The sequence below is a fragment of the Centruroides vittatus genome, unplaced genomic scaffold (assembly GCF_030686945.1).
Source record: "Centruroides vittatus isolate TY-2023 unplaced genomic scaffold, ASM3068694v2 contig_299, whole genome shotgun sequence".
Lineage (NCBI taxonomy): Eukaryota > Metazoa > Arthropoda > Arachnida > Scorpiones > Buthidae > Centruroides > Centruroides vittatus.
The window spans coordinates 1,239,464-1,260,919 of NW_027121909.1; the positions used below are offsets into that span (position 1 = coordinate 1,239,464).

The following is a 21,456-nucleotide window of genomic DNA, read 5'->3' on the forward strand; positions in this document are numbered from 1 at the left end:
CTTTACAAAACGTTTTGTAATGGTACCATGAAATGTAACAATAATTCTACCGTGAAATAATGGTAGGGGCATTTCTGTTACTTAAGGATAACAGAATACAGTCAAACCTGTTTTTATGCGCTCTTTTTATGTGCGATTTTTATTTGTGCGATTTTTTTAATGCGATTTTTTAATTTATGCGGTTATTTTTGTGCGATTTTTTTATTTGTGCGGTGTAGTTGGCGACTAGTCTCGTGCGATTCGTCATGTCTCACGTTGACTTATTATAGCTAAATAAACTTATTATAGCATAAATGCACTTATTATAGTAATATTATTGCATGAATATGCGAAAAATGAAATAATTTACTTTTTAAGTCAACAAAACACCACCTGGACAAAAATATGTAAAACAGACGATAGACCAGACGATGCAGTCAAGTGCTGACATCTGTTGTCAATAAATTCTATTTCGTACGGTTTTGAGTTATTTTCTATGTGAGACTTTTTTTATGCGGTCCCTGTTGACCGCATAAAAAAATATTTTTTTAATTGTGTTGCGAAAACTATTTTTTACAGCCATTCGTGAAGTTTCGTGCGATTTTTTTTTAATGCGTCTTTTTTAATGCGGTCCCTATCCCCCGCATAAAAACAGGTTTGACTGTATTTCATAATCCTACTATTATTTCATACTGCAGTAGTTCAGAAACAAAAATGAATCGTTTCGTTATCCTTGTGATTCATTCTTGTTTCCGAAATATTGCGTAGAGAATCTTACTGTTTATATGTTTCATTTGCGTTATACAAATTTGTTACTGCACAGGTTGATTCGTATATGCTGTTTTGTAGTAATACAATACAGGTATACCTCGAGTTACGTCGCTCTCGAGTTACGTCGTTCCCGATATACGTCGTTTGTCAAAAAAATATATGGAAAAATAAAAATCAAGTTTAAGTCAGTTTATTCGACTTTAAATCCGTCCGCCACAAACATTGAAGTCGTAATATCACTAGATAAGCGTTGAAAGCACATAAAATCATATTAAAATATGTACATTTACAGTAAATGTTAATATAATCATCATAAATCCTAGAGAACGAAACATGAAAACATCTGTGTTTCTGTGTTGTCGTCTTATTTAGCGATCTTTAAGTGCTCATTATTGGTGTTTCCTCCATTATTGGCGTTTAGTTACGACGCAAGTCGAAACTACGACTTAAATTCGACTTACATCGTTTTAACTACACAAGTAAATTCGACTTACGTCGTTTTTCGACTTACGTCGCCTCTCCTGGAACCAATTACCGACGTAAGACGAGGTATACCTGTAGTGATTTTAACTAATAACGTCATGCTATCAGTTTAATTTAATTCGGAAAAATAATTTAAATTAAAGTTGAAGTCATCAACAATGTTTTTCTTAGAACACGTAAAGTTTATGAACTTCCAAATAATGTGGGATAAAATGACTATTACTGTACTAAAATCAACAAATCATTCCATCTTATTTTCACTTAGCGATGAGGAATGAGATACAAGAATATCCTTTTAAATGTTAAAATCAATATTCTATTTCATATTGAGAGCAAGCTAGTATCTCTATTCAACTACTATAGTATTAATAACATATTTTATATGACTTAACTTTGATTTAAACTTGATTACTTGATTATAGAATATAATTTAAATAATATAATTAAATTATAAAAATTGTATACAGTATATAGGCCTAATGTTTTTATTTAAAACTTTTATTTTTAAGAAATCGATTTATTCAATTTTATTTGAAATCAGAGAAAGAAAATTTAATATCTCGGTGGTTTAAAATTTTAATGCTTCAGTCTGAAATAAATCTATTTATTCCGTAAATTCTGTTTTTCTCTGAATTTGTTTTGTTACGTCATTTGAAACATTTATTTATTTAAATTAATTTCTTATCCGCGATTAATTTATAATAAATAATAAATTGTTAAATTATTTCAATTTTTAAAGTATTTCTTAATTGTCGTCGTTAATTTTTTGATGGTGAAGGAGGAGGTTCGCCATATCTGCAATAGACCGTCCGTGAAAAATGTCTAGAATTTTTCGACTGCCAGGATTCAGCCTACAGCTCTGGGGCCCCAGAGCTGTAGGCTGAATCCTTAACCACCTCGGCCCTACAGCCCTGAAAATAAATCTGATAGTACCTTAGGTCCACCAGTGGCCAAGCGGTCTTCGTTCCCTGAACACTGGGAGTTCGGTCGTGGTTTCGCGCCTCGCTCGGACGGGCTGGCCTCACAGTTTTCCGGGTTTTCTCCACGTCTATAACGCCTAAATAGAGGCCAGTTTCCCTTAAAAAGACCTCCCAGAAGGCACCCCCTAGGCAGATCGCCCAAATGTTGCGTTGCCATAACTAAACAAACAAACAAACTGATAGTACCTTAACGTCGTTAATTATTTTCTTCTGTCAATATATGTTTCTTATGTTTATAAGCTTAGCTGCACTGGCGTACCCAGGGGAGATTCGTAACGAAAAAGTTAATAAAAATGTCAAATATAAGAAAAAGAATTTAACTGGGATTTACTACTGACTCAGCAATTTATATATGCTTGTTGTTATATAAGTACTGTATTAAAAGTGAAAATTTGCGCTCTCCTTCATGTCGGTTCTGGTTATTCTTAGATTAGCTGTAAAAACTTAATTGTTTATTATCAATTTTTCACGTCGATTATAATCATTCCCTCCATTTTTCATCGCTGATGCGTAAGAAAGGGCCTATTCTATTTTGTATCGCTTAGTCGTAAGTTATATCCAGATCCTATGTAGCTGAAAGACTACACTCTAAATACACTATAAAGAAGTATTTTAAATTATAATGCTTTTGAATAGAGATATCTTATTTTGTAATAGATAAGTCAGAACTAGATATATTTACATACCTCTACTTCTTTTCCATCTTCGGGAAGAATCATGCATGATGCTCCTTGATATATCATATATTTAATGTCAGAAGGCTGAAGAACAGACTCTAGGTTAATAACTTCAGTAGTACGAGGATCTACTAGTGTCATTCCGTGGTCAGATACAACAACCAAATTTACCTGAAGTAAAAATTATCTTAACGACTTATAAATTTCTATAATTAAAATTTTAAATTAACAGAATTGTTTAGTTTAAACTTTATTGAATTATTTTAGTATATAGATAAATATAACAGTTATATTTATCTATTTATCAAATGTGCTAGCTGAGTTCTAGGACATTTGATATTCTTCCACAGTTGTTTACTTGATCTTCTAGTCCTCGCTTTGTTATCTCCTCTTGTAATTCGTACAACAATCTATCGATACTTCTAAATGCTTCTTTCCTTTCATCTGAATCTGGTCCATATTTATGCCCTATAAATATACAAACCATCATAATAAATATCTGTTTCATATTGATAATACAGGATAAGCTACAATAAAAACTTTTAGCATACTTTGATATAAAATTTTGTCTATATTTAAGCAAACATTTTGGATAAACATTTGTGAAATATTTGACAAATTTATGTAAAATAAATGAAAAATAGCACACGGAGATTCATTTAGATTGTATTAATACCTAAATTTGAAATTACTAATGTTTAGATAAATATAGCCTGTTTATTATGTTTTATAATATATCACGTTATGTGTCTAACTACATTCTTATTATTAATATACTTAACTATAAAATTCGCACATAACACACTTTCGAGTCACATCGGACATAGAGTCGTCGATATAAAACTCTTCGTATGATAGAAAAAAATCATTTAAAACTTTGTTTTATTTTTTAAAAAAAATTGACACGAATTACTTTCTATTTCTCATTTCTTCAAAAGAATACGTAAATTACACAGTACAAATATAAAAATCTCATAAATATTTTACGCTGTATTCTTCCATAGATATTATGAAATATAAAACGCAAAACGCGCAAACATACGTACAAACAAACTGTACGGCAAATGAACTGTTGCAAAAAATCGAAAGTTAACTTTGTCAACTACTAACAAAAATATGAAAAGAAAAACTTTTAGATAAATCAGGGCAATTTTTTATTTGTTTCTACACCACAATTCTCTATTCATTTCAGTTAACAAGGCAAAAATAAAGGAAAGAAATTAATTAATTAAATTGTCATAAATGATAACATATTTTTAAAATAATAATAATAATAATAACCTAACTTCAACTAAAACTGCAAAGTACTGCACTAGCTCTGATTTGCATTTATTAAAGTTTTATAAATTAGTTTTGCCCTAATACTAGTACAGTTAAACCCTCGATTTAACGGACTTCGAATCTAAGGGAAAATTTGTTCTATAAGAAAATTTAAAACCGTTCTTGTTCGTGAAAAGTGCATACTTAAAGGTTGGAATAGTGAGTTAATGAGTATAAATTACTCAATTACGTTATTATTTAACTCATACATCATGTTAACATTTTAACACAACTTGCACATTTTACGGTTTATTGTTAATACGTTTTTAAGACACATTCGATAACGGACTTTCAGCAATGGCGGACACCCCTTTCCTCATTTATTCCGCTAAATCGAGGGTTTACTGTAATTACTGTATATCTGTATTTAAACACTATATATTTTTAATTTGTGAGAATTTTTTCGTTTCACCTTAATTTAATTAGATTTTAGAGTCGTGTCATGCGAAAGTAACAAGACGTATTCAATAAAGAAAGTGATTTATCTGAAAACTTTTGTTTTCTTTTAAATCTTCATCATTCTATTAAAATAAAAATTGTGTTTTCTTTTTTATTCTCTTAGGAACATATAAATAAATGATATTTTCTAAATATGTTTTATTTAAATCAATTAATTGAAGAAGTTTAATAATATGAGTATCTTAACAACTGCACATTTATCATTAGATTTTTATCAATATTTGACACAGTTCAGTGTAGGCCTATGTATAAATTGATTCGATCTAAATATGACTAAAAACTTAAAAATACTAATAATTTATTTCATTAATTTTTTTAACATAAAGTTTTATTACAGGAATAAAGAATACCTGTATAAGCATTTCTGTATGTCTGTAAACAAATCTTATTAGAACTTCGGAATTGAGTAAAAGGCGATAATTGAATTAGCTTAGTTATTGATTGTCACATAACTTAATTTCCTTTAAATACACTTACAAATTCAAAAACGATCGTTTTTATTTGGTAATTCGTAAGATTTTTAATAAAATTAATTGGCCAAATTATGAAATTTAGAGAAAAGCTAACTCGACAACGGAGTAAAAGAGAACATTTACACTAAGTCTGCTTATTTTTTATTGATAGCTTATATTTTATATTCATGTTTTAAGAACTTCCTTTGAATAGCTTTTTACAATTTGTCTTAAATTTGTAAGTTAAAATAATAAAAATTCTAATGTTTTCTACAAGTATCTACAATGCACCGTACTTTTCGATGCTCTCTACATTTTTTGATTATATGTGTAATATATACTTTTAACTTAATATAAAATATAACATAAAAGTATTTTTTTTAAATTAATATTACCTTTATGGTCTACAGATTCGTAATACACTTGCACCAATTGAACTTCGTTGGACTTTAATTTATCTAGTGCTTCCAAGAATGCGTTTCTAGTATCGGCATCTACCGTTTCCCAATCTTCTCCCACGTACTTGTAAGGAACACAAAAGGTAGGCTTCTTTCCTTTTATTTCTACCTGGCATCCATCCCACCAATATAGAGAAGTGCGGAGATTATTCTTCTCGGCAGTTATCCAGATTGGTTCGGCATGGTTCCACCAATGGGGCACAGAAGCCGTTTTGTTCGGTCCCATTAAAAAGAAATCTTTGTGGATAGGATCGTACATCATATTCTGCACAAATCCGTGGCTTTCGGCATAAAGTCCTGAAATTATTATGTATAAAGTAAGATTTTATTATAATGGAAATCTTTTACAATATAATATATTATATATTCCACATAAATTTTTAAGTCATTATACTATTATATACAGCAATAATTGTCAGACGTAGGGCGTTTCTCTTGAGAAACATTTCTTAATTAAATGTCGAGATGTCCTTGTATGAGACAGGGCATTTCTATGATTCATTTTCATTAAAATACTCGTTAATCAACCAAAATATGTGACGCTCTCAAGCATTCAGATAACAGAATATCGCTTAATTGAAGTAATAAATGCGTGTAATTATCGTATATCTTTACTGTTTAGTTCACAAGAATGAAGATGATTCGTGGATGAGTTGACTGCATCATTAAATGCAGTGTGTCAGTACATTTTAAATACTTGACCATAATTACATTTGTCAGAATTTATGAAATACGTCAAGTTGTTTTAATATGTTGCAAATTAACACTATTTTTATTCAAATATTTGACATTAGTGTTGAATCTGAGTGTCATTTCATACCAAGTAGTCATTTCTCACTACATCGCAGACTATTCTTTAAGTAATATTAATAATTGATCCATTCTATTATTACAAATTTGTAGTGTTTGGAAGAAAAACTATTATTATCTTAAACGAAAATAAAAATCTTATTTTAAACTAAACTATTTTGATGAAGGTGAAAATTTTAAATGAAAGAGTTTCGCGAATTCGAGAATTATAAACGATTACGAAGAACACACAAATTTAATATTAATGTTTCAATTAAAGATGTATTAATAAGAGAAAAATAAAATAAAATAAAATTCTTCATGATGTGACAGGATGTGTTACATCTATTATTTCTTCTTATCACTTTTATACATATCATAAAGATTATAAGATACAATAACTTATATCTTATTTAAATTTAACTTAATAACTCGGAAATTATAATTTATATTCTATAAAACTTTCATTCCACAAGACATTACATACATCTTATTAAGAAGCCATGCGCAACCACGCAACATGTGCAATCCCATTGCGTGACAATACGCAAATAAGTTTTTTTGTTAAACGTAAATGAGACATCTGGAAATATTAAGCTCACATCTCTGATGTTGAACAAATATAGCTTTGATTGTATAGCTATTCTTGCTGAAAAAAGAAAAATACAATTTCTTTACAGAAATAGTGAAACCTATAGGCTATATAGTCTATTTAAAGTTGCGAGAAGTATACTTTTAAAGCGGTCGAACGTGATGAGATGTAAATAAGAATAAAAATGAGAAAATTGTTTATTTGGGAATTAAAAAAGAGTACTTTCATATAATGCAAATTTAATATAAAATCCAAGGGGAAAAACTAATGTTTAATGTTCATTCTTACAAAGATGTTTGTTAGAAAATTTTCGGCTTTAATTAAATATCAAATATGCTGTTTTATCCTGAATATTCATACTATAAGATCTCACATTTTAATGGTAATGAAAATGTTTTCAATTTTTTCTTGTAAATGTTTCAATTTTAAAATGTAAATTTCTCCTCATATTATTCAGATATTGAAAAAACTATGTAATAAAAACTTTTCATCGATATCATTAAATAGGCCTCTACTATTACAGGAAATCTAAATCCATGGCACAGTTATAGACAATCATGCGTTTCTTCAATTCCTAATAATTGGGTACGAGATACGCGAAAGAGATAATCGCTAAGAACCTGGGAATTTATAATCAGAAGTACTTTTGCTTTTACTGTAACTGTTGAGTGACACGTCGAAACTTTCTTGTGAGTTCTAATTATCCCTTTTCAGCGTTTCTTTAACTTCATTAGCATTCGTTCCTCCGGGCTAAAATATTAATGCACAGAAATATTCTCGCACGTTGCTTGAGGTTCTCTCCATATAAATCTTTATAAATTTACGTATGTAGCAATATACGAAACATTGTAAAATCTTCAATAAAAGTATTGTAAAAGGGCAAAAACTACAATATTTTACTAAAACTTCAAATTTTTCTACGGTTAAAGAGGTTAGAGACCCGAATAAAGAATGTCACATATTGAAAATAAATAGATGTTATCTTTCGATAAATTATATCTATTAAAAAAGAAGATGACTCAGAGACAAGATCTATCGTTCTAAAAATATGATCCAACAAGGACATTTGTGCTCAAAATTCACGACCAGAGAGTTGTCGGGAATGACAAAGTGATATACATAATTATTCGCTGCAGGGTTTTTGTGTCCTTGATGAATATAGCTTACCTGGTCTCATGCATATTGACATCGGATGTGTGGTCTTTATAGCGATCGGACACAAATGCCGAATGATTCAAAATGAGTTTATGTTAATGAAGAATGAGATAAATATATACATGTAACTAGAAAAACTATGAACAAAATGAGTTTCAGGCAATCCGGGTTTCATTTAATTTAGCTTGAAAGGAGACAATCGTGTGGAAGTTAATTATCTTAAGGAAAACTCAAGAACTTTGGTATAGATATAAAAATGTTATGATACTTAAATTGTGTGAAAAATTCAATAAATATGCTTGTTTCGAATCGTATATTGTTTCCAAATAGATTATACGTATCCGGATTCGGAAAGGTGAGGGTATACATAAATGTGTATCCTCAGTTTCCCGCGCAGGAAAGCAGTTTGGAATTTAGTATATAGTATTTGTTTTAATCGTTAAATGAAGAAATTCTGAAAAGATATTAAATAACTTTATTATTCTTGTATTTGCTTCTTCACTGAGCACTTTTCTTGCAGCAGTGGTCATTTCGTATTGTCATGATAGATAATTATAGTATATTACATACTATTTCTTATTCTTATTATATTTAACAACATACAAGATATTTTAAGAATTTATTATTCTTAAGATTATTTTAATAATTTTTTTTCTCCAGTTGTTCAGAACCATGCACTTCGCATCTCAAGACTTGCGGGTGCGAAAATTAACTTACAATACAAATTATATACACGCATAATTATTTCTGTTAAAATAGCAAATTTATACTCAATCTTTTCAAAATATATTTAAGAAAAGATTATTAATACTGTGGAGAATAAATATAAATGCAGTTTTGCGTCACGTCTCATGGAGATAAATATCCTGTGAAAGCATCGTCAAAGTATCCATTTACTAAAATATATAACCTTGATTTATTATAGTAGAATATTGTAAAATTAGATATGTTTCAGAATATAATGAGCATACGGTTTTTCTTCTATAATATGAATAATAATAGACCAAATTTGCAGTCAGAAATTTGTAAACATTACAATTTTGCACAAGCAATCTAAACATACCTTAAATGAACTATGAGTAAATCATTCGGCATCATAAAAGTTATAATCTACAAGAATAGAGGCCTAAGTTAGTCTTTTAAAAATCATCTCGAGGCGAAATTTAGGTCAGTGGTATACAAATACATCAATATGATTTATGATAGTAATCAACTAGTCCATACGTTCTGATTTACTGTCTGGTTCATAATACTAAGTATAAAAAATAATTATAGATCTACTATCGACCGAAACGTGTTTAAAATATATAAAACATCCCGTATTTAATTTTAAATATTAATAATAATAAATCGAGATGTAAATTATAATTAATTTTTGAATTAAATAGTAACATATTTAGTTAAATTTGTGATACAGTTTTAAAATGATTTAATTTGCATTAAATTTACTTCGGTTAATATGTTTTGCATGCATTCTCATTTGGTATGCGAATATAAGACGAGAGATTAAATTAGAAATTCTTATCATTCTATTACATTTTTATTTTTCAGAAAGCAAAAAACCGACTTTATGATATCAACATACCAATGATAAAATAAAATTTCTCGAAAAGTATTTTATTAATTTATTATTTAAAAATGTCATATTATTTTTATGGTTACATATTAATAAATATTTGGCATTAAACTACAGACTATCGTTTCGATTCGAACTCAACATACAGTACTTTTCAGTTATTTTCGCGTTAACAATTAAACAGTGGCAGCTTTTAATGGCACAAGTTCTTGAGATTGTTTAATATATAGCTCCTATTAAGTTATGCAGGTTTATAATTGCACTGCATTTCACATAATTGTGATGCAAATTATATTATATAATCGTATAATATATTATATATTTTTCAAAGAACAGACATTATATAATTGCACATACATAGAAACTAAAAACAACGAAACAGCAATGTATAGGCTAATTATATATAAAATAGGATGAAGCAACATGCTATAATAGATAACGAGTCTCTTGTTCACTGTTCCAGAACTTATGGGCTATTTTCTAAGATGAATTTCACAAAGATGGACAATAAATATATATTACGACATATATTTATTACATAGAATGTATATGTAAAATTATAAACAAATTAACAACTATATAAATGATCTTTCTACGAATTAAAGACATAAGCCTATATTTTAACTGAACTTAAATTTAAACCGTCTGATACTCCAAACGTTTAGCTTAAAAACTAATTAATCAACATAATTAAGATTTTATTGGATTTTCTAGCTCCTGTTTATCTTTTGCTAACATAAAAGTTAATGAAACAAATGAAGACTAAAAGTTAATTCAGTCACTACGTTGCCTATTTTAAATAATCGATTATTTAATAAAGGCACTCTTCCTGATCGCGTTGTACAGAATAAAAACGAATACAATAATTTTAAATGATTTTTTTATTTAAATAACGATTGAAAGCTTTTATAATTCTATATATTTTAAATTATCAAAATATCATTGTTTTCAGTAATAAAATAAAAATATATTATAATACGTGAATAATATAATATCCCTCACTTATCTACAGGTGTGAGTACAAATTAAGCTTGAAGCGATACGTGCTTAAGTATTCGTATTAAATTTCTTTGGTGAATTATAATCAAATTAATAATAGGAATAAACCTATTTTATTAAAATAAGCGTTATAAATTATGAAAGAATAAAAGAATTTATTGAATTTAATGACAGAATGAATAAATAATTGCATATTAGATAGTTAGAAAAATGTGAAGGAGAAGGTAAGAAATAATTGATAAATGCTAATATATAAACCATACGTTCACTCACATAAAAAATCATGACAGAAACAAAATAAATCCAACTCCACCTCCATCGGTAGCACAGACAATGTTTTCATTTTATAAGTTACACGGATGGAAGCTGTTCTAACGAGAGTCTGAATTTTCTTTCTTGAGTGAAATGTGATTTATATATTTGTACTAGTGTTTTGGGTATTATTCCTTTATTAATGATATTCAGGACCGAATTTAGACTAGTGGCTCTAAGCTATAACATATGAGGCCCTCTCCTTTTAATAAATACAGTCCCTGATACCATTTAAGCAAAGGATTGGGGAAAATATAGAAAACTTTGCACGAAATAGTTTAAAATTTTGATAAACATTTATTAAATAGCTCACAAATCGCAAAATTAGAAGACAGATTTTTAAAAAATTGCCGAAGGAAAGGAAAGGAACACATTGAAAAAAAACATATGCATCATTGCAAAAGTGATAAGAATTTTACTTGATTTTAGTGAATAAGATACTACTTGCGGTTTAATAGGGCGTTCTTGCAAATAAATGAAATATTAATGAGATTTTAAATATTTGAAACATTATAGTGTTTGCTATTTCAAGTGGCTAATAGAATAAAACTATAAACAATTTGAGAATTAATTATAACTTTGATGAACTGATTCATAAATTTATGGAATTAATAAATATTAGATATCAACACTTTTATATTGATACATTATTAGAGACTATAGAGTTTTTATCATGTAAAATATAGTACAGTTAAATACCTATCTGCAGTATGATAAAACTTTAAACGTATCTAAAGTATATAAAATACCGTAGAACACAAATCAATTTTGTCTTTTGCTATAATAATTTTCCAAATTTGTATAAAACCTTGTTCTAATTTTTCAATAAATTTCTTAATTTATAAAATATCTCTTAAATATACTAAATAAAATATAGGCCTACTAAACTTGAAGTAAGTGTCTTGATAGATGAAATGCTCTCTCTGAAAACGAAATGTGTCTCTCATTCTCACATTTTCTTTTCTGTAAAGTTATCTGGTAATAGCGCAATCCTTCCACAATTTTAAATCTGTCTTCTAATTGTTCAATTTATGCTCTATTTAATAAATATTTTCTCAAAATTTTCAAAAATTTAGCTATTTCCTAAAAAAGCTTATGTTATTTTCCGCAATTATTCGTTTAAGATGGTGTCAGGGATTGTAATAATAAATTTAAAAACACGAGACCTTAAGTTGTAGCTTCATAGCGTGAAAACGTAACCAGAGTCTTGTTTATCTTATCTGTAAATCTGGCATTAATATAATAAATTAAAAATCTTAACTCTTCATTGGTATATGATATCGTGAATATTTGCTATATTTTAAATTTATTACAGGATGATTCAGTCCGGACTGGTCAATTATTATGTGGAAAATTTCCGTATAAAACGAAAATATGAGCGTGAAACACGAACGGAACGATTGTTTATTTCATGGCGAAACAATCGACCAAAGTAGGTTTTATATTAAATGTTATTCAAATGTGACTGTGCAATCGTGGGGTATCGAACAAATTAAGTGTTCAGTTCCGAGCGAGTCATTCTATAGATGCATGATTGTATTTTTGATCCGGTTATAATATAACTGAACAAAAATTCTAAAAATACAACTACTTGTGTAATATAATGCTTTATGTTTTGCCATTTTTATAAACTAGATTAAAATATTTTTCAACGGATTTTTAAATCATTATTTTAATGTTAAAGTAACGAATTTTAATAAATGCAAATGAAGGAATCACATCATTGATATGTCATTCTTTCTGAAATGACTTTACTTTTAAAGCATAGTTTACGTAAAATAAAACGAAGATTACGTAAATTTTATAATCGTCACTATTAAGAGAGAAAGATACAATACGCAATGTTGAATATATTTTAAAACGTTTTATAGAAGTACAACCATGAAAAACAATTGAAAATGTGAAGATAGTATTTATTGTTAGTGTGTTTAAATATCCATTTATTAGTCTATATGCAGTGTCTATTATTTTATTACTTTAAATTCAGTATATCCTACGTGTGAAATAAACATTTTGTAATTTATATTTATTTTAAATAGTTTTATTAAATATATTTTAAATGCATTATTAACACTATTTTACTCTTATAAATTCGTTTATAAACTTTTATAAATTCCCATATTTACTTTTATAAATTCGTTTAGATTATCTTTACTCCTATCATCCACTTTTTCACTGAAAAAAAATCCCTTTTTAAAAGCCGGGATGAGTAAATTCGAGAACGTTTTAAATCTACCGCATCCATCATTCTTTAAAATCTGTATATAATGAATATTTTATAGTATTTTTCTGTTTCTTTTACGTTTTTACTTAATTAACTTCATTTTAAATGTATTATTGACTTTTTTACTCTAATGAATTCTTCTAAAGTATATTTACTTGTAACTATAGTTCAATTTTTTCCAGAAAAACCCTTTTAAAAGTCGAGATGAATCATAAATTCGAAATACAATACGATAATCAACTTATTTTATATAAATTTTAAGAATATAAGTTTAAATTTTAGTCGTTAAGGAGTTAATTATTAACTTTTTAACGAAAATATTACAACGAAATATATCTCTACGTGTCTATCATACGGTGAAACATCTGCTTTATTACATCATTGTAAAGCTTTTAAATAAAAATAACAATCAAACTAAAAATTAATCAAAAGAAGTATAATAAACTAACTATCTTTTTTTCAACTACAACACATTAAGGAGAGCGGAAACAGAGATTCGGTATGACTCATTACACGAATGTATCACGAAAATTAGTGCATATGTTTATCGCAACTTTCATTACACATTACAGCATTAATTTTCAACGTTCTTTAAAAATTAAATATTTTAATACACTAGAAATATAAACTTTCTTATATATAAATAAATATATATTCTAATGTATAGAATAATCTTTATAAAGTAGTTAAAATATCTTTATAGCTTCGACAAATTTTTTAAGGGAAAATGAACTGTCTAGATACTTATTTTATCATTTGATTGTATCTCGTAAATCACTATATAAATCCATTAATCATTTTACAAACTTCTCTTAACACCCATCAATTTTCATCCTGGCAAATTACTTTCCAATAAATCAACAAAATCATTTCTAGTGTCATTAATGTTATTCCAAATTATATTTCATGCTAACTAAATGAATCTGTTAACCAAACTCTACAGTTCTCTAATAATAAAAGCTATCTAATGACAAGGATTATTTGTAAAAAAGTTTACAAAGTTCAAAATAAATTAAAGATTCAGTCTTCAGCTACCAAAATATAGAATGATAATAACTTTATTATTACTAATTCTGTAATTTAATTATAATAAAGATAGATAATACTTTATTATCTTACTAAAAGGGCATAAAGATTAAAGACGTTTATTCAATTAAAGATCATTATTAATAAATTGAGAGATTTGATTTTATAATTGAACAATATAAAAAAATGATTTAAAAGCATTCTATGACAATCTTTTTCCAATATAAAAATATTTTAATATAATTTTTAAAAGTATAACTTCAAATTCTTGAATGACAGAACGGCTCAAATATTAATTAATAGCAATGTTAATTCAGTCATTCTAGTATTTTGATCTAATTTATCCAGTAATTTAATAAATAATAGTTATGTTTCACACACATTTTTAAAACATAGATAGATGTTATGAAATTACACTGTATATATATATATACACCGTAATAGATAGTGAACTTTTCAGTTTTATTTAAACTGTAGTTGAATCATATCAAAAGATATCATCCATTTTTTTCATTATTCTCGCTTTATAAATGGATTTCTTTTCTTTTCTGTTAAGTTTAACAATTTATCAAAGTGATTTATCAGTTTAAAAATTCAATGATAAATTGGAATGATTATTATTTAATCTCGGGTTTCATTCAAAATACAGTATATCACAACAAAGAAATGCTGTCGAAGATATTATTACTCTAATATTTTGTCGTAAAATTTAAGGTTTATCTTATTTAGATTAGATGCTATATTTTATAGTTACATATAGGCCTATTATTACTCAATATTGCAATTTTTTTTTATTTCTAGACTTTTATACCAAAAAATCGATAAGTTGAAAGATGAGTTTTTAGATAAAACATGAAGAAAAACATTTGATCTACTAGGTTCAATGATTTTCTATAAATTCTATAGAATTTATTGAAACTTTTTTCTAGTGTTGAGATCAAATCATAAGTTCCATTCCTATCTTAAATTAGAGAAAAGTGTTTTTAATGAGATACATACATCGCAGTTAAATAATTCTAAAATTGTGTCTGAAAAATCGTACTTTAAAACCAATAAACAAAAAATTGGAGTTTATTTTTCCTATGAATTTTAAAGACGATTCTGTTTACAGCTCGAATAGTTAAATTAGCGTAGTAATATATATATGGAAACATTTGCTTTCAGTAGTCAATAATTATACTCTCTTTGTTAAAATCTATATTAACTTTAATCATTTCTATGACATTGCAAACATCTAAATTTAAATAAATATAGGCTGCATTATAAAGCCTTCATTTATAGTAAAATAGAAAGAATGATATTAAAATAAAGCCATTTCTAGATTAATTTGATGCAAATATGTGTATAGATTTCTTATATGTTAATCATTTAATAATATATGAGTGTTTTATCTTCTTAAGTTAATAATAATCTTATACAGAATGAAATACATAACTTATATCCTCTCTGACTAAAATTTTCTCCATTCTCAAATGAGAAAAATGTATCTGAAAGTTTCCAGCTAACGATAATAAATTAGCAACTTTAATAATTAAAAAATATTAGATAAATATATAAATTAACTTTATGAGATCGAAAATATTTAGGCCTAAATCACTAACGTATGATGAAACAAATGACAATAATTTTAATTATCTAACTGTTTTATTTCTGTTTTCCGGCAGACAAACTGACAGATCGATCATATGGATGAAATTACATAATTATAAAAAAAATAAACATCTAAATTTAAAATAAGAAAAAAAGGTTTAAATGATTCGTCCTCCGATGATTTATAAAGAGATTCATCAATTTAATTTTAGTATATTTTTAAAGTTTTTATTAAATAAATAAAATCATTTGATACGCTTAACTCAAAATAAAGATCTAAAATATTCTATAAACAGTAACAGTAGATGCTTAAAACACGTTATAATTATTTTTATGCTTTGTTTAACCTCTGTCACTAACTTCTGTCTACGAAAATTAATCGTTATTTTAGCCAATTCCGATAAACGGAGGTCAAAACTTTTAGTCTTGTTATCAGTTTCGTCGTCGTTTAGAGTTACTAATAGACAAAACTTTTCAACACGTTAAGCTTACATATTTAATTATCAAAAAATTAATTAATTAATTAGAATTTATATAAAATCTTATCTAATTCGCGTATAAAAATATAAGTACAATCAAACCTCTGGCAGCCACTGACTCGAACGTGAAAAATTGCCATTGTTCCGAGGTTGTCATAGTTTGGAAGTTATTTTCTATGCATTTCAAAAGAAATGCTCCTGAGAAAATGGCTACCGTTTAGAGATGGCCGTTCCTGGATATTCGACGGTACTTTTAAATAACACGTAAAATTTTAATCGTTAGAAAGTAGCCGAAAAATGACATGAAATATTAAAAACGTTTCGTTTAAAACTTTGTTAGAAAATTAAAGATGTTTTCAAGTTAGATAACCTTCAAGTAACATTTCATTACCTACAAATAGCATATTGATTCTTATTGATTGACGAGATTCAGAGCATGAAATTGAATATAATATTCGGATACTTTTATATCTTATTGAATCCATTATTATATAAATTTTATTAAATTAAAACTTAATGATTAGATTACTTTTAAGAATGCATAAATTTATATTTTTAATTAATTATTATAAATATTTAATAATTATGTCTATAGTTAAGTAACTAATTTTTCTATGAAGTGTAAACATTAGCTTTTTAATAAAGTTAAAATAAATTTCTTTTAAATCGATTTTTTATAATATATGTTTAATAATTCGCTTAAAAGTATGGAAAAGAAACTTTAAAAAACATCTTGAAGTTTTCGAGATGATCTTCACACGTTAAACAGATGAAAAATGTAATTAAATTATCGATTAAATTATATTAACTTATATACTAATCGAGACGTTAAGGGATAGGAAATCGATTTTAATTAAAATGTTTGAAAGCAGTTAATAATCCAAAGCGAGTGTCCAAATTCTTCTACCAATCAGAAATTTCTCTTTACTTTGGCAGAACCGAATTGTTCCATTTCAGTCAAACTGATATATTACTTTTTAAGAGAAAGATCAATGCCCCAAATTTAGTAGCTTGACAACAAATTTATGATAAAAATCTTATTTAGTAAGAATTCTTGATCAAAGATAGCAACTATTTTTTTATAATATACAATAAATTAAATTATTCTATTAAATAATCTCTGTTAAAAACCGTATTTATTATTTATTTGACATTTTAAAACTAGTTTTTTAAGGTTTTATCTTTTAAAATTCTGTTTAAAATGCAGCAAGTAATCATAAAAACTGTAGAAATACTAAGATATTTTTGTAATTTTTCAATTTTGTAATTAAAGATATTTTCAATTCGTAAAAATTCATTAATTAAAATTTAGTTTTATTTATTTATAAATTCTCATATTATTACACGATAACACGATAACTATTTTCGGGATAGATATAAAAGCATCTATCATTGAATTTCAGTTACAAATTCAGCTAACTTTTTCCACGTTTTATTTATTTTTTAAACCTTCAATCCTTAATATTCATTTTCTAGATAGTTTTTCACATTGAATTTAACTTGTTGAATTGTTATTACGAAACATAATTATGCGAGATTATTTACAAATAATAAACGGAAGGAAACTTTCTTTGAGCCCGTAGTGGTTCCTACACCTATAAATTAATGTTTTTTTTTTACGTTCAAAAAATAAGGCTTGGTATAGGACCCGCTTTATTCATACCAAGTTTTCAACGGTCCTCTCCTAACTGTACATAAATTACAGTTTTAGTTGTGTTTATGTATTAGATTAACGGGTTTGTCATCAAATACAATTTTAAAAGTAAAATTAAAACTTCACATTTCTCATAAGAATAAATTCATAATGTAATATATATTTAAGGTTTTAAAAAACCGTTCTTTAATTAAACTGAAATGCGAAATTTTCTAGAGATGAAAAAGGAAGAAGTAAGCCAAGTACTGCACACCATGGTAGACATTTTAAATTCCAAGAGCACTAAATCTCGTTCGTTTCTAGTGAACCAAGAGGCGAAAGACCAGGTTCCTGTGGTGACAGACACTATTCCAGTTGTTGACCTTGAGCTTTACTTATTCTATCACATCTTGAGGGAGCGTGCCTAAACTGATTTTTCTTTATTTTATATATACGGTATATATTTCTTTTTGCATTGACGCGATGGCAACCAAAACTTCTAATGACTATATTTGTTTCCGAAACAAGCGAGCATTTTATCGCTATCCATATCTAAACAATAGATTTTTCCGACAATTATTAGTAAAGGAACCGTGACAACGACTACTTTTCTGCTTTAAATTCATGTAATTAGATAGAAGAAAAATCGTTTTAAACTAATGCTTTGTCGAATATGCTAGTGTGTAGCATGGTAATAACTTGCGGTCTAATAACAGTATTTTTAAAGATATAAATGTGTCACTTTTTTCTTTTACTTCAATACAGTGTATCTAAGAACACGATTCAATTCGAAAATTTCGTATTTGATAACTTACGAAAAATATTTTTATTATAAAATATTGAACTTGATTACACTGTAATTTTTCATAAATTTCATTGTAAAAAAAAATTTACTAGAAATTGATATACGTATTATTAGTAGATGTTAATACATTTAGTACGTTTAATATTATAAAAATTAATTTTTTTAAACATGTTAAAATCTGACTAGATCTAATTATATCATTAAAATAAAAAATAAACAATATTTTTATTTTAATGATCTAATTAGGTAGATTTTTTTAATGATTACGTTTTAAATTAATAGCAAAAATTAATTTACCACTTTATAAAAAAGGTGAAATTTTTATAGAAAAATATTATTAAAAAATAATAATCGGTCGTTAAATGCTTATATTTAACTAATTTTACTGAATCAAATAGTCTAAAATAAAATTATTTATAATTATAATTAAGTAATAAAATAAAATTTACTAAAATTAAAATTTTTTTATTCACAAAAAACTTGAAAAATTTACTTCTGATGTCGAAGTTTACTAAAGTGTGTTGATATATTTGAAATAAATTTGATTGCAGCTTTAAATATTTGAATAAAAAAGAGTAATATTTGCTCTTCCTCCGATTTCTACATAAACTTAATGCAATGTCTTTTATGCTGATTAAAATGAATAAGTATAAAATTATTTATTGATAATATAATTTAAATATTTAAACAAGAATTACATAATTATAAAAAGTTTACTATAAAAAAATTTGGTAGTAATTTTAAAATTGAAAAATAAATATTTAAAATTGTTTTCATCTAGTAAATGGTTAGTAAAAATTAGTTTAATTTTAGGCATAAATTAAAATATTTTTTGTAAGAACAATTAAATGAATAATTTGTTAATAAGCAAATACGTTTCATGAAATTTTTAAATAAGAGAAAATAGGAAAATTTAGTTTGTAGTAATGGGAAACTGACCTGCTTACATTCGTATTGACAATGTAAACAGGTCTTTATCAGCACCAACACGGTTTACCTTAACACAGGAGTGTTGAAAGTTTGTATAAAATAATAAATCCTGATATCCAGAATCTATATTCTGGATATCAGGATTTATTATTTTATAATTATATTTATATCAGGATTCATGATGTATATAGATAGATTCTATTGTATATGCATGTATAATATATAGATGCTGCATATTCATTCACATTAAAATCAAAGTTCAAGAGAAAAGAGGTGGAATAAAAGCTACAGGTAGAAATGCCTTCTAAGTAAATTCAGTATCTCGTTCCCTTTTACTTTAAATATTTTTTAAGTTGATATTTTTGCTGAAATTTATTTTTTGATATTATTTATTAGTTCACCGAGATTAGTTTTAAATATAATTTAATGCAACCAATGCGTGAAATTTCATTAAATGCTTTCATAATTATCAAAGTAATGAAGTTAATGATTTTTACTTCCTGGCAAACATCATTTAGGAAATAATCAAAATTATTTTCCAGTTTTAAATTTTAGAAAAACTGCAAATAGTTATAACTATCGAAGGAGTAAAAGTAACGTGAAGAATGCAACTAATGTGGAATTTTGCTTTTAAATGTTTAATGTCGACATTTTTAAAGGGTGGAATAATTATCTGTAGTGAGTTTACATTCGTTTCATTCGCTAAAATTATTCTTAGAAAAAGCATTAAATGAGATTTTCCTAAATTTTTATCAGATAGAAACTTGTATAATTATGTGCGTACTCGCATATATGCAGAAAAGACTTAATGTACAATCGAACATTTAATGATGGCCACCTCTAAATAGCGGCCATTTTTTTGTTTTGTTCTTTTGTTTTAAGAGACCGTTATTCAGAGGTTTGACTGTATTTGAAAATTCTATTTTATCGAATTATGAAAAACTAAACTTTTATATTAACTCCATTTTAAGTAAGAACGTTAATAATTCCAGTTTTGAAACAAACTATCTTATGAAGTTTTTGTCGGAAAGTCTTTCATTCAGAATTTTTTATTTGCAAAAAAAAACCTGATTTTTGATAAGATAACGATTTCCAAACTGTTTAAAATAACAACAATAATAAATTCATTCACTCTACGCTGATAAAACATTTTATAAAATAAAAAGTATATTTGAAAGTATAAAATCTCACTTTTAGAAATTTACTGTTAAATGTGGTTTATTATGTACACCCCAGGGAACAAGATCCAGGGGTTAGATACAGGAGATGAAAGAGAAATGACTTCGATAAACACGGTAGAGGCAGAATGCTACCTAAACCATAAAATTAAGGAGAAGATGTGGTTCATAAAATTACATTTTATCAACAGATGTTTTTACCTCTTCAGCTATAAAATGAGTGAGTAAAATTAATCAGACAGCTTCATTTAGGCTCTAGTATTTCTACTTTCAAAACTATGTAAAATTGTAAAAATTTAAAAGGACTAAGTTTTAAAATAGAAAATTCTTATAAATTTATAATTATTTTGCGTGTACACCTCCAAACAACGGTCATTGTTCGAAGGTGAGGTTCGTTGTTTGCAGGTTACTTTACATTTTAAAAAGAAACGTCCTTTAAAAATTGACCGCCGTTTAGAGGCGGGTTATTGTAGGTTCGACTGCATAGACTTTGAAATATAAACGAGTTAATTTCTTGAAATATATAATTTATTTTATTATACGATATTAAACAAGAGTAAAATTGAAAATTTATAAATATTCTCTCTCC

At 26.6% G+C, this 21,456-nt stretch overlaps 1 protein-coding gene across 1 annotated transcript in view; it reads right to left on the reverse strand.

The window, feature by feature from the left end:
- Positions 1-21,456, reverse strand: part of LOC136972620 (glycerophosphocholine cholinephosphodiesterase ENPP6-like) — a 37,150-nt gene that overhangs the window by 8,119 nt on the left and 7,575 nt on the right. The window contains exons 2-4 of the mRNA XM_067267206.1: positions 5,517-5,876; positions 3,249-3,358; positions 2,900-3,061 (exon numbers count right to left, since the gene is read on the reverse strand). Coding sequence (XP_067123307.1) covers positions 2,900-3,061; positions 3,249-3,358; positions 5,517-5,876 — 632 coding nt within the window. The remainder of the gene's footprint in view (positions 1-2,899; positions 3,062-3,248; positions 3,359-5,516; positions 5,877-21,456) is intronic.